The sequence below is a fragment of the Epinephelus fuscoguttatus genome, linkage group LG6 (genome assembly GCF_011397635.1).
Source record: "Epinephelus fuscoguttatus linkage group LG6, E.fuscoguttatus.final_Chr_v1".
Classification (NCBI taxonomy): Eukaryota; Metazoa; Chordata; class Actinopteri; order Perciformes; family Serranidae; genus Epinephelus; species Epinephelus fuscoguttatus.
The window spans coordinates 13,178,422-13,206,078 of NC_064757.1; the positions used below are offsets into that span (position 1 = coordinate 13,178,422).

At 43.9% G+C, this 27,657-nt stretch overlaps 1 protein-coding gene across 1 annotated transcript; it reads left to right on the forward strand.

Moving 5' to 3' along the window:
• Positions 1 to 415: 415 nt before the first annotated feature.
• Positions 416 to 22,562, forward strand: mxd1 (MAX dimerization protein 1). Its single transcript, XM_049578893.1, has 6 exons — positions 416 to 1,356; positions 2,007 to 2,106; positions 10,491 to 10,520; positions 17,733 to 17,847; positions 18,292 to 18,448; positions 18,877 to 22,562. The coding sequence occupies exons 1-6, from the start codon at positions 1,290 to 1,292 to the stop codon at positions 19,071 to 19,073; spliced, it is 666 nt and encodes a 221-aa protein (XP_049434850.1). The 5' UTR covers positions 416 to 1,289; the 3' UTR covers positions 19,074 to 22,562.
• Positions 22,563 to 27,657: the final 5,095 nt, after the last annotated feature.

Below are 27,657 nucleotides of genomic sequence, written 5' to 3' on the forward strand. Positions count from 1 at the left end.
TGATTGGACGAGCCAGAGGCCAATACTAAGAGAACATGTGAATTTGACCAATCACCGACCATGAAATAAGACAAACAACACCACGGGAGCCAATCTCCGCCATACACCGCGAAGCAGCATGGCAGAGAGGCGTGTCTTCTGTCAGAAGCGGGCGTTGTCACTTTAGCTCGTGGGCATTGCGGCCAATGGTTAACAAGTTTTTTACCAAGCAACCAATCATAGCACACGGGTGTGTAGTGGTGAAACTGGGTCCATTTTGGCTCCGCGCAGTGCTTTAACCAATGTGAATTAGAACCAAAATGGCTGAACCAGCTCCACAGTGGCAGCCGTTGACAACCCCTCTCGGTGATTGACGACGTAAATGCCCAATAGGAGCTCGAGTTGTCATGTCCAGTACCCAATCACATCGCAGCACATAGAAGCTTTGTGGTGAAGTACAGTAGTTAGCTGTCGTCCAGATCAACAAGCCACTATTTTGGAAGCAGTTTGATAAACACTCACTGTTCCTCAGTTGATGTCAGTCGCTATCTGCGTTTCCAGCGAGACGTATCACGCGTGATCAGCGAAAAACCAGCACAAAACTAGCCAGCCACATAGCCCCGAGCCGATAAGGTTGGATGACATCGTCGGTTGAACTTTATGACAACTAGCTCGTTTTTCCTTATCCATTTCACACCAGGCAAGACTGTGACAACTGAGCAAGCCAACGTCTTTTTTTGATTGGCTGAATATACAACCGAGCTAGCAACAACTTCATTGTAAATTTGTCAACTTGTCACGAGCGCTAGCGTTAGCCAACTTGTTTTTTTTTGCCAAACAGAACAACACTCGGCTATTTTTTTAATGTCAAGCAACACTTCGTTTTATTTTTGCTTTTTTTCTCGAAGAACTACATAGAAAAGCAACGACATTTAGTAGTTTGCTTAATAAAGACGGCAAAGCAACCTTAGCTTTTGAAGTGTGTTAGCGTCAAGCCTCGAACAGCCAGCTAACACCAAACCCTCAACATTACCTGAACCATTTTAACAAGCACTAAGCAAGAGGCTCGTGCGGCTTTTTAACTGACTGGTGCTGCATTCAGGACCTTTAACTTTTAAACAGCCCGTCTGACACACTGCAGGAGAAACTCTGTAGCTTTACCTCTCGCTTTTTTTTTTTTTAAAGAACAGCTGACAGAACAACACGCCACCTGAGTGTTATTAGGAGACCAGTGGTAGGAGCTGGGGCAGGTTGTGTACAACCACGGATTCCCTCATCGGATTGTTATATTATCAGTGTTATTGTTGAAAATGGCGGCGATCGGAATGGTGCAGATGTTGATCGAAGCAGCCGAGTACCTTGAGCGCAGGGAACGAGGTAAAGTGTATTGTTTTCTACGGTCTGCTTTATTCATGACAAAATACATGACACCCCTCCCCCCCAAATCACGCTAATTCATGCACCTGTCATTTAAAGGCTGTTTTAAATCTTGTTGCTGCCCTTTATTTTTTTATACAAAGTAAACGGGCCATGCATTGAATACAGTAACGTTGTCGGATACAACAATACAGCAGAATGCATCGCCTACACAAAATCATCAATATTTTTTATTCATACATTTTTTGATGTTCTGCGAATGTGCATAAACACACGTGCATCTGCCTCTCTGGTAAAGAATGAATGCATATGTGGCAGATGCAGTCAGATGTGCAGGGAGACATTGTTTTCATGGAGGCCCCTCCTTTCCCTCTGTTGTGGTTTGCTAGTGGGGTTTATTTCAGTTCAAGATGACATCATTGTCCAGGCTGAGAGGAGAAAATACTGTATAAAGACACTGCAGGAAATCCATCCATTGCATGCCTGCACCTCAGCAGGAGACATTGCTACTAAATACCATAAGGCTCAAGATCAAATGTGGCAGATTTTGCAGTCTTTCTATTTTTGGTTTGGCTTCTCCTCAATGTGGCTGTATCTTGCATTGCCAGATATCTGGACATGTGACCACTATGTTGTTTATTTGTTTGCAGAAGCCGAACATGGATATGCCTCCATGCCACCCTTCATCAGCAGCCGAGAGAGGGAGAGCTTGAAAAGGAAAAGCAAAAGCAAGAAAAACACGAGTAGCAGGTAAAGGCATATCAGCTCCCTATGCCATTTTTCAGCTCTGCAACAAGGCACTTACAGTTCCCCCATTTCAAGTGTGTCCCCACTGAGTGCAGCAGGATTAATCCATGTTTGCTGGACTGGGTTTTGTTTTTTACAAATCACACTTCTGCGTTTGCCGTCTGTGGTGAAAGCATCATACGTCAGCACAGTCAACCACATTTTATTGTTTCATTTTTTTGATGCTGCAATTAGCAATATGTCAAACCAGAGTAATATGAGATTCAGCTCACTACCACTGCCAATTTGTCCCCGACGCTACTGAAAAGGTCCTCTGATATTAGAAGCAGGGGCTGCATGTGTATGTGCAAGTCTGTTGGGTTAAGGCCCTGTTTTGACTTCCCCTTGTCTTCCTCAAAGCGTGTGACTGACGGCAGCAAACATCAGTCTGGCTTAAATCGAATGGCCACTGTGTAAGGCAAACTGGGTCAGTCAAGGTGACTGCAGAAGACATTTCAGTGAGGGCGCATGTCCTGTCAGAGCTCCAGTCAATGGACACTACTGCACACACATAGAATTCTAGAGATCAATCATATTGGGACAGATTTATGTTGCATCCACACCCCACATATCGACGTGTGCTCCGTGATTAGATTGCAGTTTGGATTTCATGCACTTGTGACATTTTGTTTGTGATACTTGTTTGAATGTAAAGCTCCTAAATTTATTGATATTTCCGTGGAGAGGATGAAAAAGCTCCATGATTTACGGCAGAACTGAAAGAACCATATTCTATATGACTTGAAAGATTTGTTTATATCAACCTGTATTTATGCACATATGCACATTAGATGCAGTGAATGGAAACACAAGGGGGGGAAACAGCTAATTAGTGAAAAAACAAATAGTTTTTTGCTTGGCTGAGGTAAAAAAAAAAAAAGTTGCCCTGTCAATATAGAGATGTAACAAAGTCGGATTATAATAGATTTTTCAGATAAATGGTAACACTGGGGGACCTGCTTCTCCAGTAGATGCAATGCTGGCATATTGCTGCCACCCACCCGTAGCATGCCTCCTTTTCATCAGAGGCATGCTACGGGTTTCATTGAAAGGGCAACTGACTAAAACACTGCCTGGTGCGTAGAGAGAGGCAATTGATTAATTTATATACGTTAAATGCCATGATGTACCAGAGTTACAGAAGGGAGGAGTGGCAGGTCACATGATGCAAGTTAACCTGTTTGGCTGGACTCTAGACTTGAGCTGAACTCACATCAGGTATGCTAGCCATGAAGGGAAACTCATCCAGCTTCCGTTACTATCTATTAACATCTATTAAGATGACACTTTCATCCAAAATCATGTATAGAAATTGCATTCAAAAATGTGGGTACAACCCAAAATGTGCAAGAATCATGCGAGTACATCAGCTCAGTCAAATATGCCGATCTACGTCAAGTGCAACAGCTTGAAGCACCCACTGGAAACAAATGCAGAGCACATGAGGTGAAGCATGTAAATAGGTTTATATATAGGCCCCTTACCTTGTGTGATCCAATGTATAGCCAGCTTTGATAGCTGCAAACATGTTTGCAATTTTCTCTGGCAGGCGTGGAGAGGTGAGGAAGAATGTAAACTTTTCTCCCAATCTGTCATTTTTGATTCTTGGCACAACTGCTTCCATCACTATATGTCCAAAAAAGGGCAACACCAATAGATTTACGAGGAGAGACTGCCTGAACACGTGCGCTCTTATCCCCATTTGAACCACTATCATGTCCTGTCACGTTCTGTGATGGAAGACCTTTAGACGTTGTTGTATAAACTTATTTGTATGAAGAATGTCTCCACCTAAAGTGTCCTTTGGATGGGTAAACACCGTGTTCAGTATCCAATGTACAGAGCACATGATGTGCAGTATGCAAATATGTTTATGTATAGGCTCGTTACCTCTCATAACCCAATGTACTATATCAAGCTGTAGCCTTTTATCTGCAGATCTAAAGTTACGAGGCTGCTATACAAAAAGGTCAGAGATTGGATTATCTTGAGGAACTGGTTTATGATTTCTGCAAGGAGAGATTGCTATTAAGATGTTCAAATGTATTCTTTCAGCACTTTGAGTACCACAAGCTAAGAACTATCTAGTTCCATTATATTGGAAAGAAGGCAGACATCTCTACAGCGGATATCTCCAACACTTGGCAACTCACACCAAAACAATCTAGACTAATAAATAGCACTACAGGTAAGAGGTAAAATATAAGTTTTGATTCTGGGGTGAACTGTCCCTTGAAGTGTTAAGTCTATACAATTTTTAAGAACATAGGGAACACATTTCTGCCCTGCTAAAAGTTCCTCTGCCGCTTCATCAGAATTTGTCTGGCATTTCCTTTGGCTTAGTCGTAAGTGAAAAAGATTAGCCGTCATTTCCGTGCAAGTGTTTGTGCGCTGCCTAGGAAGTAATTGTTACTATTGCATTAAATTCCCAGAATCCAAAGTGATGTCTTCAAATGTCTTGTTATGTCTGACCAATAGTCCAAAACCTAAAGACACGAACATGATATAGCATCAAAGCATCAAATCCTCACATTGGAGAAGCTGTCGATTGACTAATCGTTTAATTGGCTAATCGTTTCAGCGCTAGTTGATTGCTAAAATACCTGCAGATACCTTAGTAGTGCACTTGATTAACAGGAAGACATTTTTTACCACAACAAACCAAGAGAAGCTTGGATTACAGCGCACACACAGATAGCGTGACTTGATTCTCTGCTGAGGACACCATTACTCCACTATACCTCTCCATAGCAGGTAGTGGTTTGTTGCTGTGTTAACACTCTGATTGTTGCACACAGAAGGAACTTAGTGTTACTCAAATATTTGCTTTAGCCTGTTGGCCAGGATTATGTGTGACGGGCTTGAAGATATTGTCGATGACAGTGACAAATCTGTAGTGTTCCTCTTTTGCCACCATACACTAAAAGGAGCAGTATGTAGAGTGCTGCATAAACACAGCTGCTTCCAGCCCTGAACATGTCTTAACATGCTTAGGTAGCACAACATTTTTAGACATGCCTAGTGAAGAAAATGTGGGACTAGCTTTGTATGTCAGGTAGACTGCGAGCTGCTGCAGGTTTGTCCTCCAGCCATAAAGACTCTTAGCTTACCAGCGTTTACTTTTACAATTTTATTTGTTTAACTACAAGGTTATGTTAAGCTACAGAAGCTCCCGATGAGCATTTAATCATCTATTACTCATTACTATTTAAGGGCAGACTTGTTATTAATAAGGGTTTCTGCTCAGCCTAGATGATTTGATATGATCTGGGGTGATATTGGCTCCTGATCATTAATAGTCAGACCGGCACTGTGACTGAATGAATTCTCCTCTTGGGGGGGAAGGGTGGATTTCTGCCAGAGAACAGCGTATCATTAATTAATCAGTCATGATCAGTTATTTTGTTGCTGCTGAGACTTGGTAAAATGTAGGGCAGGCAGCCATGTATGTATGGTGAAGCCACTAGACCTAGTATGGACAAGCACTCCAGTTTCTGTTTTTTCCTCATGGTGTGGAAGTGTGAGCAGTGGGGGAGGGGAGTCGCCATGTTTCTAGCGTGTATGTGTGCATGTGTGTCAGTAGTAGTGACTCCCCCCTCCCCCTCATCGCTCTCTCCCGCTTGTGTTTTCTCTCCCTCCTCACCTCCACCCCTCTGTGTCTTTCCTGCTCTGTTCTCACTCTTGGCAGGCTGTGGAGAGCACCAGCTCCTCCATTACATAGATGGAGAATCCTCCCCCACCCTGTACACACTAACACAAACACTGTGCAACTACAGTGCACTATGGAAATCCTAGAGTGATCTTGCCGTCCTCGTTAAGCAGGCAAATAGAGTCTTTCCGTGCTTACCATCCCGTGTTGTTGTTCAGGCTCATGGGCGAGGCTACAACATGGCTTCAGAAGGTAAAATGCAGATAAACGGTAGATTTACAAGGAAGAATCTTGTTGTAGACTGAGCTGAAGGAAAGGTGCATGGGTGAATCATCTTGCCAGAAGTCAATGAGCTAATACAATCTGTTAAACTGTCTCCATCAAGGATCCCTAAAGACATAATATCCCATGGACCCCAAGTAGTAAGATTTTGTCCAGGGAACTGAATGGGAAGATCGTAGGCTGAATCTAAGGTCTGCACTGAAAGTGGAGTCATAAAACTGATAACATAGTCATTCATTTTCTTGACATTGGGCATTTTCGGACCAGAACAACTTTTTCATAGTTCCAAGAACCCAACTTTTTGTTGTGTCCGCACTGTAAGAAGAAGGAACGATCATAGATTTTAGAAAGGTGTTTTAAGGGACTCTTTTAGCTCCTAAACAGAGTCGGTACTCTTCCAGCACAAGAGGAACCCTAAGTGACGGAAGTGTACGGTAATTGGTTGAACATAGTCAATGCAGCACCAGCGACTGCCATTTTCATCCGAGAAAACAACACAAAGCACAAACAGCAGCTTGTAATAACAAAAAATGGAAGAAGACACAACTTAAAGGGATAGTGCACCCAAAAATGAAAATTCAGCCATTATCTACTCACCCATATGCCAATGGAGGCCCTGGTGAAGTTTTAGAGTCCTCACATCCCTTGCGGAGATCGGCAGGGGGAGCAGCTAGCACACCTAATGGCAGACGGTGCCCCAGACTAACGTCCAAGAACACAAAATTGAATCCACAAAGTATCTCTATACTGCTCATCCGTAGTGATCCAAGTGTGCTGCAGCTGCGATATAAAAAGTTGTTTTTCGAAAAACGTCATATGAACTCTGTTTTTAGCCTCACCGTAGCCTGTAGCTCTGACTGCTTCTTTGTGCTCCGCGCTCACGCGTGCACGCGACCAGCGAAAGCATGAGCTTTGCTCACCCATGTTTACATCACGTGACACGTGCACCGCAGGGGGAGACAGCAGTAACCACAGTAGCTAAAAGATAATTTGCACTACGGTCTTTTAGGAAAGGACAGCCCAACATGTCTGAAGACTTTGAAACTGAGGAGGAACAGCATTTCTTTGTTGAGCCGTATTTGTTTGAGCCCGAGTATACGCGCGGAACTCAGGCTACTGGACGAAGCAGCCGCTGCAGCTCATGAGCCTAACCCTCAGCCAGCTGCAGAATACCGGAGTCGAGCACTGGAAACCTGGTGGTGTAGTTGTTTCAAATGCAAAGCAATGCCAACGGATGAGGAAAGTCTTTGCTGCTTAGACTGGGAATTGACGATGCCTGCACTTGAGAATCTGGACATCAGTACTGACGAGACTGCTGCTCTTCGGAGACCGTACTCTTGCATCACCGATCACCCTGAGCGCGCACACGTGAACGCGGAGCACAGAGAAGCAGTCAGAGCTACAGGCTACAGTGAGGCTAAAAACAGAGTTCATGTGACATTTTTCGAAACAACTTTTTATGTTGGGGCTGCACACTTGGATCACTACGGATGAGCATGTTGGAGATACTCTGTGGATTCAATTTTGTGTTCTTAGACGTTAGTCTGGGGCGCCGTCTGCCATTAGGTGTGCTAGCTGCTCCCCCCGCCGATCTCCGCAAGGGATGTGAGGACTCTAAAACTTCACCAGGGCCTCCATCGGCATATGGGTGAGTAGATAATGGCTGAATTTTCATTTTTGGGTGCACTATCCCTTTAACTGACCGACAGTGAAGTCCACTGAGCATATATGTGATGGTGGACGCCAGGCTATGTCACTTCAGCATTCCTATTAGTGATGCCAATGCAAACAGAAAAAAAGCCTCTGAAGGTACACAGTTCTCGGCGGAGCTTGCTAACGGGCACTTTCTCTCAGGGAGTTCCCAGAAGTTTTTGGTCTAAAAACACCTATTGCTCTGACCAATCAGCACCCACTGACAAATCCAGCCCATCACCTTCATTTTCATTTGACAGAAGCTGCAGTAGGAGCTGCCCAGAGCTGTTTTTACTGAAATTTAGGCGGTGTTACTTCTGCAAGTTGACTTCCAAGGACTCGGATATCTGGAACCAGGCTAACTTTGGGTTTCATACAACTTTGGTTTTACTTTTGTCATTTCAGGCATAATTCATTATTAATATCTACTTTGTACCATCAAATGAATTGTCAAAATTTGGGAATGCAGTGACATTGCTTAAAGAAGTTGGACAGGACAGTATTAGAAATATGGATAGTCAAATATTTTTGTTCTTTGGGGGGAAAATGAAGGCAAACTGCTACATTTATATCCAAACATCCATTGTAAGCATTCATCACAGTTCACAGATCCACCTCCTGATTCAACTTTAACCTACCCTACTTTGTGTATTTGTACATAGACACACTTATCCTGTGGTTTTGAGGAATTACAAGCAGCATTTCAGGTGTGCTACTTTCAGTTTTGCCTTCAAGCAAAATTTGTTAGATAATCTGACTACACTGTCGGCTTCTTTACAACCTGTCTGATCGTGTGACTGCTTGTGTGTTTTGCTGCCTCAGATTCAGATGTCGCCATGTTCCCAGATATGATATATGTTATCAGAAGTGATAGAAATGATGAAAACTATTGAAATAAGACCAAATTAAGCCCCCCACTGCATATCCTTTTAAAGATCCAGTATCACTTGATCTATATTATTTATTTATTTATTATCTAATTTATTCTTTATTGGATAAATAGAAGAGGGCCATTAATTACTATACATAATATACATATAATAACTTTTGTTAATGTCAACATGTGACCAAAAGTTATTTTAGTAGGCTACAGGTAACCAGAGAGATTCTTTATCTGTTATAAAGGACGTTTGTGAGATGAACTAATGAAAGTGGCAGCTGGATCTCAACATATAACAGTCACCTTTATACATAGGCCAGGAAGGTATATTAGTTAGACCATAGGTGTAGAATTTCTGTGGGGAACGTCCCCCTCAATATTTATAACCTTTTCGTGTGTCTCCCCCAATAAAAACATAACAGTAGCAGTTTTATTTTGACAACATTAAAGACGTTTACACCATATATTGATGCAGAAAAGGCCCAAATTGGTGCATAACAATGTACCAGAATGCAGGAAATGAAATGTTGGATGCTTAAAATTCACTGGCGCAAGTCAATGTGATCCCATTGCCTTTTTGATTGACTAGAGATCCAGTGTAAGCTGCTGATACAGAATTAGATCAATCCATACAGTATTCCACAGTGATCACATTAAAGAAGAAATCATCATAACATAATATTACTTCATATCAGCTGTACCCTGTCGCGTCATGGGTATGTTAGGTGGAGAGGCAGAGAGTTATGGGGCCAGGGCAGGAGGTGGGAGGTGTTCCAGAGCCTGAAATCTATCCTGAATAAGTGGGATCATTTCCCTGCTAGCACTGTTATGTCACCAGCGGCTGTCTGCCCTGAACAGGAATGCACACTGGCTGGAGGGGGCCAAGTGCTATAGAGTGCACCCAATGCTGAAACAAGATGACACCCCGCACCACACACACAGACATGACACCCATAGCTGTTGCGAGGTTGCAACTGAGGATCGTTAAAGAGAAGTATTTCTAAGCTTAGTCTTGACAGTAAGTTGTCAAACACGGAGGTGAATCAAGGTTTGTTTGAGCGAGTGAGAGTCCTCCGAGGATCTTGGCCATGGCGTGGCGACAGTGTCAAGTCCAGCAGAGCTTAAGGTGCAGAGGCTATTTTGGGACCTGGGGTGGGGGGATTGGGAGGTCAGGTGGAGGTACAGTAGATGAGAGTTCAGTAAATGCTGAGGCGATATTAACCCTCTGCCCCCACCCCTCACCCCACAACCACCACCCGCTGACCCCCTTTCGCACAGGTCAGGTCAGTCCAGCCCATTCATTCGCAAAAACTACACATAACCTCGTTCCTGCATCCTCTCCGTCTGTTTGTGTGTCCCCACGTCTTTCCCTGTGTGTGTGTGCTGCCTTAACACTGCAATGCAGGAGTCATGCTGGCCACTAGCACACCTCCATCTCTCCGTTTACCTTCAGCACTGTGTCTTACCCCACCCCCACCTTTCATTACTACTTGCACGGTGGATAATCAGGCAATATGAAGGGGCATAGTCCCTGGCTTCTGTTTCTAGTTACTGTTACTATGTTTACCCCCGGCCTCTTCATCACGTATCTTAAAAAAGCACAAGTATCCTCCGTAGAACAAGCCTCGGGCGTTGGAATATCCAGCCCGTTCTTCCATTTTTCCGAGAATCTCATTTTGTCAGCCGTTCTGACTGCTCATAAACTCCCACACAGCCTTTTCTCTCTCTCTCTCACTCCCCTGCAGTAAGGCCTCGGACTGCATTGATGGCACACAGAGAGGAAACCTTACCCTGTTTAAGCAGTGTTATTATGTGTGGTTTCTGATATGTGTTTTATCTCCACAGGTCTTCGCATAATGAAATGGAAAAGAACAGGTATGTAAAAATGTCTCATCTGTGTGTGTGTGTGTGTGTGTGTGTGAATTGTTGCCATTCCTCTGTCACCATGGAAAGTGCCTATAAATTATGGGTTGCAGATGGAGGGCACTTTTGCATCTATTAAGAATCACTGTTGAGTATGGATGATAATTTTTATCCAGTATTAAAATTAAAAGAGAAAATTAAAAATATATAACAGGAACAGGCCAGAAATTAATGTTAAAGAGAAACAGAAAACTGAAAAAATGTCAGTTGGATATTGAAATGATAAATGGGAATTTCAAAAATTGCAGTTTTCACTGAAATGGAATGCTTAAATTAAATGCTCGAATTCTAAAGCTTAAATGACAATGTGTTATTGAAAAGGAAAATAAGAAAATTTGAAATAGAAAATGAATTATTAAGACATAAACTTATCTTTTTTGTTTTCCTCCCTCCCTTTTGCATTTGCCATTTTCTATTTTCAGTTAGGCTTGTTGTTGTTTATCATTTTCAGGAATTGATTCCAGGATTTTGAATTTTGCTTTCCATTTTCAATTTGGCATTTTACAATAACAATTAAGTATTTTCCATTCAGCATTTTCATTTTTAAATGTGGCCTGATTATCCCACTAGCATCCCACTGTTTTAATTTTCTGTGTTCCCTTTTTTAATTTTGGGTAAAAGTATCTTCCATAACTAAATGATGTTGTGCAATTAAATGAGACAAATGTAGAGAGCTTCTCGAACATTAAAAATGTAAGTGCTGAATAACCGATTTGATATTAATCAGGCATACTCTAAACAATACATTTACAGTGTTTGAATTTTTCATGTTTTACATGCACCCAGTCTCTAAAACTGCAGCTCATATCATCATATAGATCTTAATCTTTATAAAACCTGTGGGTTTCACCCCTTCTGAAACTGGCAACACAAATGAGATATTGTGGTTGTATCAGGTGACTCAGTGTGCCTCTGTGTGCCTTCGCGCAGCTGGCCATGTTTCGTACTCGTACTCGTACTCGTACTCATCGTCCTCCGCTTATCCGGGTCCGGGTCGCGGGGGCAGCAGCCTCAGCAAAGAAGCCCAGACAGTCCTCTCCCCTGCCACTTCCGTCAGCTCCTCCACGGGAACCCCAAGGCGTTCCCAGGCCAGCCGGGTGATGTAATCCCTCCAGTGTGTTCTGGGGCGGCCCCGAGGTCTCCTCCCGGTTGGACATGCCCGAAACACCTCCCAAGGGAGGCGTCCGGAGGGCATCCTTACCAGATGCCCGAACCACCTCAACTGGCTCCTCTCATTGTGGAGGAGCAGCGGCTCTACTCCGAGTCCCTCCCGGATGTCTGAGCTCCTCACCCTATCCCTAAGGCTGAGCCCAGCCACCCTGCGGAGGAAACTCATTTCGGCCGCTTGTATTCGCGATCTCATTCTTTTGGTCACTACCCAGAGCTCGTGACCATAGGTGAGGGTTGGAACATAGATCGACCAGTAAATCGAGAGCTTCGCTTTCTGGCTAAGCTCCCTCTTCACCACAACGGACCGGTTAAGCGCTTGCATCACTGCTGACGCCGCCCCAATCTGCCTGTCAATCTCCCACTCCATCCTACCCTCACTCGTGAACAAGACCCCGAGATACTTAAACTCCTCCACCTGAGGAAGGATCTCCCCCCTGACCTGGAGTGGGCAATCCACCCTTTTCCGGCTGAGGACCATGGCCTCAGACTTGGAGGTGCTGATTCTCATCCCAGCTGCTTCACACTCAGCTGCGAACCGCCCCAGCGAGAGCTGGAGGTCACTGTTTGATGGAGCTAGGAGGACCATGTCATCTGCAAAAAGCAGGGACGAGATCCTCCCGTCACCGAACCTGACACCCTCCACCACTCGGCTGCGCCTAGAAATTCTGTCCATAAAAGTTATGAACAGAACCGGTGACAAAGGGCAGCCCTGGCGGAGTCCAACCCTCACCGGGAACAGGTCCGACTTACTGCCAGCCACGCGAACCAGACTCATGCTCCTTCGGTACAGGGACTGGATGGCCCTTAGCAAGGGGTCACCAACCCCATACTCCCAGAGCACCCCCCACAGGATGCCCCTGGGGACACAGTCGTAAGCTTTCTCCAAATCCACAAAACACATGTGGACTGGTTGGGCAAACTCCCATGCCCCCTCCAGCACCCTGGCGAGGGTAAAGAGCTGGTCCACGGTTCCGCGTCCGGGACGAAAACCACATTGCTCCTCCTCAATCCGAGGTTCAACTATCGACCGGACCCTTTTCTCCAGCACCCTGGAGAGGCACTGCCCCCGATGTCCACGCAATGTTGCAGAGGCGTGTCAGCCAGGACAGCCCTACAACATCCAGAGCCTTGAGATATCCAGGACGAATCTCATCCACCCCCGGGGCTCTGCCGCTTCGGAGTTGTTTCACTACCTCAGCAACTTCTGCCCCAGAAATTGGATGACCCGCCCCCGAGACCCTCGTCTCTGTTTCCTCACTGGAATACGTGTTGGTGGGATTGAGGAGCTCCTCAAAATATTCCTTCCACCGCCCGACAATGTCCCCAGTTGACGTCAGCAGCTCCCCGCCCCCACTGTAAACAGTGTGAGGAAGTTGCCGCCTTCCCCCCCTGAGGCGCCGGACGGTTTGCCAGAACCTCTTTGGAGCCGATCGATAGTCTTCCTCCATGGCCTCACCGAACTCCTCCCACGCCCGAGTTTTTGCCTCAACGACTGCCGCCGCTGCACTCTGCTTGGCCCGCCGGTACCTGTCAGCTGCTTCCGGAGACCCACAGACCAACCATGCCCTGTAGGTCTCCTTCTTCAGCCTGACGGCTCCCCTCACCTTTGGTGTCCACCAGTGGGTTCGGGGATTACCGCCGCGACTGGCCCCAGCGGCCTTGCGGCCACAGCTCGCAACCACCGCCTCGACAATGGCAGAGCGGAACAAGGCCCATTCGGACTCAATGTCCCCCTCTGTCCTCGGGACGCGGTCGGTTCTCCGGAGGTGGAGTTGAAGATCATCTGGACAGGTTCTTCCGCCAGGCGTTCCCAGCAGACCCTCACTGTTCGTTTGGGCCTGCCAGGTCCGCGCGGCGTCTTCCCCCACCATCTGATCCAACTCACCACCAGGTGGTGATCAGTTGACAGCTCTGCTCCTTTCTTCAACCGAGTGTCCAGAACATATGGCAGCAGGTCAAATGATACGACTACAAAGTCAATCATTGACCTGCGACCTAGGCTGTCCTGGTGCCACGTGCACCGATGAACATCCTTATGTTTGAACATGGTGTTAGTTATGGCCAAACTGCGACCCGCACAGAAGTCCAATAACTGAACACCACTCGGGTTCAGATCGGGCAGGCCGTTCCTCCCAATCACGCCCCTCCAGGTCCCGCTGTCATTGCCCACGTGAGTGTTGAAGTCCCCCAGCAGAACAATGGAGTCCCTGGTTGGGGCGCTGTCCAGCACCCGTCCCAGGGACTCCAAAAAGGGTGGGTACTCTGAACTGTTGTTCGGTGCATAAGCACAGACAACAGTCAGGACCCTGGCCATGTTTCAACAACCTAAAACTGGGCTGTCTCAACAAAACTTTGTAGAGCTGGTAAATGTGTGCTTCTCTGTTTTGGACTGTGTGAGTCCATCAGTCTGGTATAACTTTTCCAATCAGGTATTTAATGAAAAAGACAGTAATGAGTGAGATGTCTTGACAACTACTGGATGAATTGCCATGACATTTTTACACACACATTCATTGTCACAGGAGGACAGATTGTTGTCACTTCGATGATCCCTTGACTTTTCCTCTAGCACTATCATTATTTTAATTTGCCCAATACTTGGGGTATATTCCTTTACATTCCCTCAGTTTCAGCTGCACTTTGTTTATTGCTAATTAACAAATGTTAGCATGCTTAAAAGCTCACCTAAGGAGGTGAATATGGTAAACTTCATACTTGCTTAATGTTACCATGTTAGCTTCGACATCTTGAGCATGCCAAAGCACTTCAGTGGCAAATTATTACCACCTCTCAGAGCTGCTAACATGACCGTAGACTGTGACTCCTGCTATGAAACACTAAATTAATACTTTTATTATAATACATTTTGGCAAAAATAATTTCCCAGTTGTAACACCAGGCTGTAAGGTTGTAATGAATCCCCCCCCTAAAAATCAAACTGCCGTTATTTTTCAGCAGTTTCGCAGGCAGCGATTTTAGGCCACAAAATGAGCCTTTTATTTATTAATAATTTTATTTTTTGGTCTCAGTCACTCTCAGTGCTTCCATCCTGCCTGTGCTAGTTGATCCAAACCAGCAGCTCAGTGGACAGCCTGAATAATATATGGCACTGAGGCCTGTGCCTGGGATTTAGCCCTCTGCATGTGTGTGCATGAGCGTGTGTGTGTGTGTGTGTGTGTGTGTGGAGACACCTCATGCCCAGCTGTAAGTCAAAATTACGGCCACAGCCTGTCGTATTACACTTGAGAACATTCATAGCCTTTAGCCAGTTTCTCCCACCAGTAGCATGATGATAGAAAGCCATCATGGGCAGATAGTAAATTACTCATGTCAACCCACTGCTAGCAAAGCCAGTGGAGTGCAATGAGACCCATCCCCCCTTCTTCCAGCAATATTGCCTCAGCGAAATCTCCATACACACACATTCAAAGTCCCCTCCCCTCTGTCAGTCCACACAGAAACAAGAGCGTGTGAGTAGGTGTGCGCATTTTTACGTCCACGTAACACGACTCCAGCAACCACCACCACACCTTTTTTTTAACATGCAAGTTCATCCCAGCTGGTCACAGGCAGTTACTGTTGGGGGTCAGAGGGTGAGACCAAAGACAGTGGGGAGATTTATTGCTGGTCAGGCAAAGAGCATCGCACAGGCCTTGTTGTAGTTTTTAGTTTGATGGAGGTATAGTTTTTGCAAGACTGCTGCAAGGCACGACATGGTTGCAACTGTTTTATGAAACCAGTTTGACTTGCCAGTCGTGTGCACTTAAAAAGAGGACAAGTGCAAAATTAGGGCAGAGACATATAGGTTCTGGCCTTAGGCTGATAACACACAGGCCTATAGCTCTATACATACTCACCTATTGACACACTGCACTAAAGCCACACTGAACCAGAATAACCTGTTGCTGAAATAGTGCTGTGCGTTCTAGCCACGCCTCAAGTGTTTTTCTCTCACTCAGACATCATGTGACTTGTGCTGTTTCATGAGTGTCTGCTGCTCAGTCAGTGTTCTTAAATGAATATTAGCCAGCCCTGCTGATTATGTCAGAACAACACAGCCCAGGGCATTTTGCATTCCATGTTATGTAATGACAATCTGCATGCCCTTTGGACTGAGTCAGCTGAGAAACAGGCACTCGGTTTCAGCAAATGAACACTGCTTTGTATGTGCATGCGTGGGCTTCACTTGCAGTGTGTGTGTGTTTTTAAAAGGGCATGGGGTGAGAATGTATCCATGTGTGTGTCCTGTGCCCACAGTCAAATCAGTCTCACCCTCTCTCCATGTGTCCGGTTTTGAATAAACTCTTTCCGGCAGTGACGCTCGCAGCAGGATTACCTGCAGCAGACAATAAATGAATAGCTCATCCAGCCGGCCCTCAGCTGCCAAAAAACATTTTTACACTCGCTCTCAGGAGGAGTGTGACGTACACACACCCACTCGCTCAGGCACACACAGGCATACAGACACGTACACACTCCACCGAGGCTGGAGCTGGAGGTGTGTGTTGTGTAACAGCGGGGTCAAGTGGTCGCAAACACCCACCAGACCATAGCAACTGCCAAGGCTGAGCGGCTGCAGGAGGAAATGGAGTGGAGATGAGAAATGTAAATGTGAACTGTGTTAAAGGACAGGTGACATTAATAGTATGTTCAGATCTGAACATATGTCCCAGACGATCTTTGGAATTCAGCAACATTATTTAGTGATGTCACAATGCTGAAGAAACACTCAGGAGAGGTCACTTCATATAGAACTACATGTGCTAACTTTTACTCAACCACCTATTATGAATGAGTAACTCTAGTATTTGTATCAAAAAGCACAGGGACTGTAACACATGCATGCTAACATGCATGCAACCAACTAAGTTTTGAGCATTAGCACGCTAACATTTACTAGTAAGTACTAAACTCAAAATACAAGTACCACAAACTCAAAGTTTTACAGCAGTCCATTCAGTAGCTGTTGAGACATTTCAGTCTGGACCGGAGTGGTGGACTGACAGACAGACGGATGGACTGACAGACAGACAGACAGACGGACTGACAGACACACAAACATTGCCATCCTCAGAGCCAAGCACTAACTTGTGGGAATTTCTGCAAATGAAGGATCACAAACAAAGAGTTTTTAATAACACACGCACATGCGGGCACAATCAACCGTCACCATAGTTTTAGACACACAGAGAGCAACTTCTTCTCATTGTAGTTTCTTGTACATTTCTGTGACAATAACTTTCTCAACCAATGCAAGCAGTCTGCAGCTGCGTCCTTGTTGCTTGTGCTGCTACATCCTTGATGCACAGAGTAATGTTTTTTCCTGATAAGCCACAAGACCGCTTCCCTTACTTGTTAAACACTTAACGCCTGCTTAATGAAACAATGTGGCAGTGTGCAAAGAAAATTAGGTCACTCAAAGGTTAAGGCGGTGTATGGCTGTAGTTCTCTGTAATTTTAAGCACAACTAGCATGACTAAAAAACATGTATGTATTCCTCAAAGTAAGACACTGACAAAGGCATTTATTTGATATGTTATTGTGACCAGTTTCATTCAAATGATTTTCATCCCTAAATAAGGCTCAGTTACAAATCACATTTGACCAAAAAAAAATTCAAGATCTATCTACTAGTTGTTGTTTTTTCTGGAGCTTTCAACCACATCTCATTGTCTGCATGAGCAGATGGAGTCATAATGAGACGGCTCACTTGTGTGACTTAAGCTCCGTACTTTGGTCACCAGATACAATTGAGCAAAGTCTTTCCAGCGGTGAAGACCATGAGGTGAGTTTAAAATCTCCACTAAAAAAAGTTAGGAAATGGACCTTGAGGTTTGTTTGTTTTTTTTTTTTTTTGGTCAAACCATTGTTTCCTGGGCCAAAAATGAAATTTCATACTCAACAAATCACATGCATGTTTTGTGTTTTCCTGAAGTGAAAAAAGCTCATTATGTCTGACTGTTTCTTCTTCTCTGCTTCTGTTTTTGTCTTCAGACGGGCACATCTACGGCTGTGTCTAGAGCGCTTGAAATCCCTCGTTCCCTTAGGACCAGATGCGAACAGGCACACCACCCTCAGCCTGCTGATGAAGGCCAAAGATCATATCAAGGTGCGTTGATGTGTGTGTTTGGTTCTCACCTAATCAGTGCGAAGAGCATTATTTGTTGAACGCTGTGATAAGTGTGTTGGCATTGTGTATTTTAGTGACTGCAAAGCCACCTAGGGAACGCACACACAGAGCAACAGTTTAAAAGACAGTTGTTGTTTTTTTTAAAAGAGGCCTTCTTACTAAGTGATCATATCCTTATGTTGGTGTCAGAGATGCTCCTATATATTTTAGATAAGGCTGCCAAATTCTGAGAAAGGTGTAACATCCTTTTCTAAGACTACCTGTGATCTTGTCAAGAGGGATACAGCCATTCATTTCCAAATACCAGCTATACATTTTCAGACCACACATAAAGCTGTTTCCATTAAGCAACAGAGCAAGAGCAACATTTTTGTTCAGCGACTTCTCCTAAAGTTTTGTGTTTCTTCTCTTCCCACCCTGCAGCGGTTGGAGGAGAGCGATAGGAGAGCTCAGCACACTGTGGAGCAGCTACAGCGGGAGCAGAGACACCTGAGGAGGCGTCTGGAGCAGCTGGGGGTGGAGAGGATCCGCATGGACAGCACCGGCTCCACTGTGTCCGACAAGTCTGACTCTGACCAAGGTACACATACATAATACACCCATCAAATAGTTGAAGGAGCGGGTGAAAGCAAGACCAGAATTAACCCTTTGGTAAATGATATAAAGACTGATACAGCATGATATCATATTGTGGTGAGAAGCTGATATTAAGTATACAGCATAAAGTAAAACCCAGGGTCGTTGTAACAGAGATTTGCTGTAGGTGCAAGTAGTAGCCTGCAGTGTCATAAACACATACATACAGATCAAATATATACATAAACAGCAGCAGCTGCCTACTGTCTGCGGTTTACCAGCACAGGTGGCAGAGATTGTACGTCATCACTCAGGAAAGATTTAAGTGCTAACATCAGCTTTTAAACAACCTTGAGAAAAACTTGAATAGATAAATGATAAACTTGATTTATTATTCAACCCTATAACAATGTTGTCTTTGTGCTCCAACAGAGGACCTAGATGTGGATGTGGAGGGGACAGACTACCTGCTGGGTGACCTGGAGTGGAGCACCAGCAGTGTGAGCGACTCAGGGGACGAGCGAGGCAGCCTGCGCAGCAGCTGCAGCGACGAGGGCTACTCCAGCGCCAGCGTGCTGCGCCTGCAGGACACTCAGGAGATGGTCAAGCAGCTGGGCTGCAGCCTATAGACAGCACTGGTCACTTTCCCAACTCCCACCTCCTCCCCTCAGCCAATCCCGTCCCAAGATTGTCTCACCACTCCCTAATCCCATTCAGACCTCACCCCCTTCCCTTTACCTCCCTCCCTCCCTCCCTCCCTCCCTCCTACCAGGACTGACCAAGTCTGAGGCCTCTCCTCCAGCCAGGCCTCTGCGGACTTCGAGTCCCCACGACGACTTCCATCCAGACTGCAACACCTCTGAGACACCCGCTCACATCCAGCCCATCATCAGCGGTCAGTCTTTAGGGTGTCACCCACTCTGCTCTGCACCAATCAAATGAGTGGGATTTTAAAGACACTCCACCCCCTCCGTCTCTCCGTCCATTCATCCCAAACACAACTTGCAGCCAGAGAATGTTACCACACAATATCCCACTGCCTCTTTTTCTATGCCTCAAGAGCCATGGGAAGCACTTATGAGATTTCACCCTTACTTCACACATACTTAGACACACACACACACATACACGTGCATACATACACACAGACACACAGACACACACACACACACCCCTCCATCGCTCCTAGTTGTCCATTGAGACAGAGTCCTCCCAAAGGTGTGACACTGACATGATGTGGGGCTATTTTTCTGCCCTGCTCACCAGTCAAACAACTGTGCATGGTATTTTGCACTTACAGTTGCTTTTGTAAACAAAACTGTTTCATCTTTTTCAAATGCTGTCTCTTAAAAACATCCAGCCCCCCCTCCCCCTCCACTACAGCAGGTGCAGTAATGTTACAAGATGAAGTAAGTGTTTGAAAAACATGCCAGTGGTCTGCAGAATTTGGGGACACTAAAGTAGACTGTGTGTGGTGTTAAACAGTCGGGCCGACAGCAATACGTCCCTTAGTACCCAGGCATTGGCAGGCTCGTTACTACCCTGTAATTTTCTGTCTACACCTGCCATTAAGAGGAAAAGTTACACAAAAAAATGACAAAAAAAAATTGTGCAGCATGAGATTGTGAAGGGGCCGGGGGATATGGAAGGGTTTTTGGGTTGGGTTTGATGTTTTTCTGCCTCTCTCTGATGACTGTGGCGTTTTTACAGCATCCTTTTATCATAATGTGTGTATGTCACGTCTGAGCCTGGAGACGACAGGGGTCATTAGCAGGTTTGGAAACTTTTAACACCAGCCACCAGGCCGAATGCTGGTATATCTTGGCAGGTGCTGGTACATTTTTTTGTACACTGCTTCTTCACTGCCCCGCTCACCAGGTATTAATAGGAAGGGGAAAGCCTATCTACTGAGAGCAGTCGAGAGACTGGAGCACATTCCATTATGTAGAGAGGACAGGCAGGTAAGATTGAGAGCATTATTTTTTGTGTGGAGTGGATGTTACTGCCAATTATTTATGAAGGGAGAGTTCAGTTTGAGATGAGCCGCGTCACCCTAAAACAGAAGGACTGGCTTTGACAATTCAGTGGGAACGTGCTGAGAGATGCCTGAATGTTTCTCTTGGTTTGCATATGAAAGCGCTAAAATGTTAAAACCACAGATTTTCTCTCCTTTGCCTTGCCTTCATAGCTATTTATTGTTTCTGAAAACACCTTTTAATGTAAATAGTTTACAGAAAGATCTCTATGTCTATCAACAAATGTATTTATTAGATATACTAAATATATAGATGAATATATAGAAATATATTTAATTAGTCATAGCCTCTGTTCTTCTTGTGGGGTTTATTGAGAGTTTCCTATGTGTAGTTTGTTTGCACAGCCTAGTCAATCCATAGAGTATTTAGAAATGTCTCTTGTGCCTCGAGGCTTTTGTGTCTGTTCAGAATTCGGCACAGTGCTCCTAGAAAAAATTCAATGTTTTCTTTGTGATCGATCATAATAATTATAATTATTAGCTGTTTAAAAGCTATCTTGCCCCTTGACAGGGGAATAAAAGGACAAAAAAATCTGAATAATTGATAAAAAATTAAAAAGTACAGAAGTGAGAGGAGCTAGCAGCCAGGTCGAGGGTTGGTGGTGTTTCCTCTGGCAAAGCTGTGTTGCCTGTTCGCCCATCTCCGTGCCTCAAACAAAATGGCTGCTCCGTCTTGTGAGAATTCAGCGCTTTGTTTGGTTCAAAATCACCACGGGGCAGGGAAAGGATCACAGCTTTTCTTTTTCTTTTTTTTTTTTTTTTGAATGTAGATGGTCCTCAACTGTGCAGGGTAGCAGCACAGCGCCAGAGGAATCTTCCCGCTCCTGCATCCAGCACTTGCTAATCTCAGCATGAAGATGAACCAGAAAAATATAGATAATAGGATTGTTTAGTGTTTGAGTGTGGAATGCTGCTTCTTTTTTTGTCAAATTAAAACCTTTTCAAACGGAGAGGAACTGTGTAGAAACGTTTAAAAGGGGGACTAAAGGGGAAATGTAATGAGAACTAGGTGTGAGTGGGCAGTTGTGTTCACTGAAATGCCATCTGTCAGTGTGTGCACGTGTATACAGTATGTGAGCGTGTGTGTGTTTATTTCGTCACTGTCTTCAGAGAGAAATTTTCGGGGGGGTAGAGGGTGGGTGGTTTAAAAAGAATTGTAAGGCTGTTGCTGTTCTGGTTTTCTGTTACTAGTAAAATGCAAAAAAAAAGTCCACTTGACAAAGACTTCATGTATTAATCTAAGCATTAATGTCTGTTTATGGGAGTTTCCTGTTTCCACCTTTTTTCCATCCATGGCCTGTTTTTCTGTCTTCCGCCAATCTACTTGTGTGTGTGTGTTTCCTGTATGTGTGAGCGTGACTCCCTCCTCCACATGCTGCGTTGGCATCCATGGTGCAGGCGAGGCAGGTGTGTGTGGTGGGGCAGCGTATGCGTCAACGATCACGTGCAGCTACCGCTCCTCACCTCCACCCTCCCTCCCCTCTAAAAAAAAAGACCCTGGTGCTCTCAGCATCTGCCTTAAGAAGCAGGTGTGGAATCTCTCAAAGAACAAGACTACAGTCAGACCAGTTGTTTAAGCTACAGGTTTCAGCGTCAGGGTAAACTTTATGTTTATGTGTATGTTTGATTTTTTTTGCACATTTTGTCCTTGCATACAAAGCGGCTGATAATGCCTTAAAACAGACAACAACCTAACAGAAGTATATGAGTGTATATGATATATCCACATGTATCACAAGGGCCATTCCTTTTCATTGTGACCGTCTCAGGCGTGGTGCTTTCATGCATTTCACACAACACACACACACACACACATGCACACACCACGTCATAGCTCCATGAACATCGTCGTCGCCTGCCTGCCTTTCTCCTCAGAAAGGTCAAATGTCTATTGAACAGTAACTCAAAGGAGGGCGTTTTGTGCACTTACTTTTTAAGAATTGGATAATTTGGTCACTGTCTTCTAAATAAATCACTTCAAATGTGGGGAAACAAAACCCTTTGGAAATGAAATGTGGAGCAGCAATTTGTATTTGCCATTGATATTAAAAGGAATAAAACATTTGAAACCCTTGTTTACCTACCTATCACCTTGTCACTGTTTTTATTCATGGCTCAAGCCTGCACAGTAATTATATTTCAAAAGCAAATGAAGGCTTTAACCGAGGAACCCAACCCACCAATTTCTTACACAATGAATAAGCTTCATGGAGAGGTTGAACAGACAGTAATAAGGAGGTTTTTTGCACAGCAGATGAAAGAAAGCCTCCATGGGGGCTTGATCCTCATCAGCCATCCAGTGTGTTTCAGAGTAATCTTCTGGCCAAATCCCAGGTTTGTATTATCACAGCCATCTGACTGCTGCTCAATAACCAACACACACATAGCCAGAGAAGGAGGAGAAGGATGGGGGATGAGCATCTTGAAAAGCATCCCGCAGCCCTTCTGGAGCTGTCTGGCTGCTGCGGGGGAGGAGAGCCATGGGAAAAGGCTTTTTTTTCCATCATGGGGAGCCCTGTAGCTCTTTGTTAGCTCCAGTGCCATTTTGATATATTGTAGGTGTTGCTTTAGGACTGAGCACCAACAGGTAACATAGAGATAGTCACATGTTCCCACTCCAGTCTGGATAAAGGTCCTCTCCATTTGCATCTACACCCAAATGCACCAGACTGACATTTGTAATCTATTGTTTCGTTGTGACATAAACAAATACATCATTATTGGTCTTGATAAATAAGCCAGGCAGGGTTCCCAACTTTGATTTGATAAACACAGTATTATTTTTTCTCATATTCAATGTCACATTGATCAGCACTACTCTGGTCTATAGCAGTGGGTCTCCACCTAGGGGTCTGGTTCCACAAAGGGGTCACACAGTGTATGTCAGGAATTGTGTGACTTACTGGACACTATCACCTCTTCTGGATGGGGTTGCGTCAGCTATTTGTAGCGAAATCCTTCCTCAGTTCTTTGTAATAACACTATTTTCAAATGAAATCTCATTGCACAAGAGGTAAACCGTAAGAAATGTCTCAGCTATTCCAGTGAGCACTTTAGTAACATATAGCTTGATTAGGAAACATCTGTAGCATCATCTGATAAAAAGTCAGAAAGTGTTGCGTAACTTCCAAAATATTACGTTGTTTTTTTTGGGTGGGGGGGACTCTACTCAACTAGTAATGCTTTCATCTGAACTTGCTAACCTAGCCAATAATATTAATGGCATCCTCCCCAGCTGAGCTGTATAATGTTAGTTAGCTCAGTGGTGCTAGGTGAGTTAGCAGTGGGTGCACACTTCCTTCTGCGCAGTGATATTGTTGACAGGTGTAGTTCGGTGGAAAGAAAATAGTTCCCTCTTAAAACTGCTCACAGCAAGGTCTGTGGATTATCTTGAGTAATCAGGTCATGACCTCTGGAAAGAGACATTGCTGTTGAGTTGTTCAAATGTATTTTTTGGCCCTTTGAGCACCACAAGCCGAGTGCCATCTAGTTCCATTATACTAGAGAGAAGGTAGTCATCTCTGTGGCTGATGTCTCCAACACTTGACAGCTCACACCAAAACAATCTAGATTAACCAATAGCAATATAAGCAAGATGAAAAATATGTATTTTTGATTTTTAGGTGAACTGTCCCTTTAAAGTTTTAATAAGTAGCTTAAGTTTGAACTTCCAATCAGTTGGTGCAACAGGGTCCAAGCCTTAAAAATATTACTGAAATAATTTATTTTCACTTTTAGTTGACTCACACACTTAAATAACTGCCCGTGATGAGTTGCTTCATTTTTAAGGCTACACAAGTAGACCTCTTAGCAGTCGAAAGATATCAACAGAGAGATAGTGGCCCTGTACTAACCATTGTTAAAAGCAGAGCTGTGTGTCCTCGCTGTATTCCTGTAGATAGAACAGTGTCGAGGTCACAGTGTGCGGTGGGGGAGGTACAGCAGGGTCAGGGCTGTCAAAGAAAGGTTTGAGACAGACTCAGCACAATGGCTGGGACAAGACAGTCTGTCGACTATAGTAGTGAGCACACTATGGACATGCTGAGCAATTTCAATTTCCAATGTTGTGATGACCTGATGTCCTTTCCTGCTTTCCTTCAAGGCCACTGTGACTCATCTGTCAGAGGAGTTAATACCATCTATCTATCTATCTATCTATCTATCTATCTATCTATCTATCTATCTATCTATCTATCTATCTATCTATCTATCTATCTATCTATCTATGTATCTATCTATCTATCTGTATGTCTCAGTGTTGGACAGTAAATCCTTCCATCCTACTGTAAACCACTTAAAAGCTGTCCACCAAAAGACACACCTTACGTTTAATCTGCACATGAAACACGAGACAGACACCGCAATGCAGCTTAGCCCGAGCCAAGTACAACACACTCCAGCTGAGTGTATTGACATAACCTACCTGCTGGTGTATGTGTGTGTGTGTATAGTAATGTTATTGACAGAGTTTTGTACGTAAGTGTGTTTGTTTGTGTCAGGGTCACAGGCCTATGGTGACCCACCTCGCCACGTCCTCGCTTGTCAGATTAGTCAAATCCAGCAGTTTATCCGGGACCTGCACACCCAGCTTACTTTGACCCCAGCCTCCCAGGAGTGCCGTGACCAGTCACACACACACAGGCGTGCACTTAGACACCTAATGCACGGAGCACACCCGCATGACACACACACGCTAAAGCATCACAATCAAACGGTAAATGACGTGGCCTTGGAAACAATAGAGTCCATAGTGATTCACCAATACACAGCCCATAATGACAGCCTCCACCCACTGACTCTGCCCACACTCATGACTGCTTGCTATTTGATTGTCAACATGTATTGAACAAATACACCAGGTGTCCTTTTTTAAATACTTGATCGTTTTTTAGTGTTTAATTTGACGTGTCATAACAGGAGAAGCACAGGCGGAATCAGAAACATAAATGATGATGTCATTCTTTTCAGGTAAGCCAGTAGTACCAGGGTTCTGGTGTCAAGCATGCTCACTCGCTGGTATGGCTCACTGGGACATTTAATGGAGTTGAGCCATCATTACAGTTTATCTCAACTGCTTTGACACAATTTTCAAATAACAATGAATATTCTCAAAATAACATGTTCAAACCTTCAAACCACTGGACACTTTGAATTTCATGTTGAAGTTGCGCTCTTCAACATGTGTGAATTCTTCATTGTGTAACTTCACAACTAACATCACATGCACAATGGTCTATTCAGCTGCCAAAAGCTATCTGAAATGTGGATTTTTTAAAAGATATTTATTTATTTTTTGGTAATGTCTGCTAAAATGGTAAATTGCCTGTCAGCTGAAACTTGAGCTTCACTGACAATGGGGAGTTTCTCACATCTTACATCAACCAATCACACATTCTGCCAAGTATGGCCAAACATACTTATAGAGCTACTGACCACAACAGAATCACTAAAATCTCTGCACATTCCCAAGACAATTTTCTAACTCTCTGCAAGCTGCCACTTCTGAAAACTGCACAGCTGTTTAATTTTAGTTCGATATATGAATAATATTCTTTAATGGTATTATCTTCATATTTTTATCATAACGTTTTTCTGTTCTATATTGATTTTTTTTTTAAATGTTTGCAACACTTGAAAGTTTTCTCTTTACTGTGGTGTCAGACTGTTATTTTAAAGTAGTGATAATAGTAATAGGTTATAAAGTGCGTCACAAAGTTCATCACAAAGGTCATGAAAATATGACAACAATAAGATTACAGAAATTAAAAAAATGTTAAGAACTAAGAAAAATACTCTGTACAGAGGCAAAAAAGAACAAAAAGAAATAAAACACAAAAGTTACAAATCATTAAGGTACAAATCAGGCATCAAGAGGGAAAGCTTTCCCATCTATGTTTTAAGCACTGGTTTAAAAACTGTTAATGCATTAGCAAGCCTAATCTCCTCAGGCAGAGAACACCAGAGCCAAGGGGCCTCGATGGCAAAAGCCAGGCCACCTTTCCTTTCCAGCCTTGACCTAGGGACGACTAGTGAGGGCAGACGTGAGGATCTCAGGTCACGACTTAGAGCATTAGTAGTCAGAAGCTCAGCTGTACATCTGGAGGTTAAACCAAGTTGAGCCTTGAAGGTTATTAAAAGAATCTTAAAATCAATTCGGAAGTTAACTGGCGGCCAATGGAGGGAGGTGAGAATTGATATGTGATGTGATATGTGGCCTATAATTTGTCCCGTTAAACACATGAGCTGTAGCATTCTGCACTCGCAGGACTTAATGAGATTATTGACATGTGGCTCAAAGTTCAATTGAGAATCACAAGTGATCGCTGTAGATTTTTTATTAGTTGCCAGACAACTGATGAATGGTTGTAATTTTCTTGAAAGGTGATCAGGGCAAAGGATTATCTTACGTAAATAAAAATACGGGAACAGTTTCCATGGAAATGTGAATGAAATGTGTAATGTAAAACTCTGTACTGTTGAAATCAGAATCTGAATAGTATTCATCTGGTCCGCGACAGCATTCAGTTACTGTAATATAACCTAGTTTATGTACAAAGAGGAAACATTAAGTGTCAATGAAAACAAAAACAAGACTGAAATATAGACATGAGGACTATTTCCAGGGTCCAGTGCCATACTGACAAAACATCTCAACATTTTTACCACCACTCTTTACACAATGCCAAAGGAACTTTTCATTTTGAGGGCACTGGCTTATTAAATGTTTCAGGTGAGAAATTACCTCCTGCAGGTGATCTATGGTATAGTGCTGCACCATATAAGCTGTTTTGACAAATGCACCTAAATCTTTCAGACACTTTTTAACAGTGTTTCAAGAAACTAGCTACAGCAATTTAGAAAAACTGTAATATTATTAGTTATACTTGTGTTTTTCCTGCTATGACAAGTCAAAATGTCTGAAAACTATCCATTATCACTGTGTCCATGGCTCTGGATAATCGCATGACCGTTTTCACAGGTCCAATTTTCAATCCTCTGGTTTTATATTAGAGCTCACAAAAGGCCTCCAATGCATCATAAAATGTAGTTATTGACATGGTATTGTAGCCAAATCACTATTATATGACTGTAATACCATGGCACCAATCTCAATGATGTCCCCTCACTGACAGCTAAAAAATATTGACACCTCCAATCAACACTTAAAGCTAAACTAA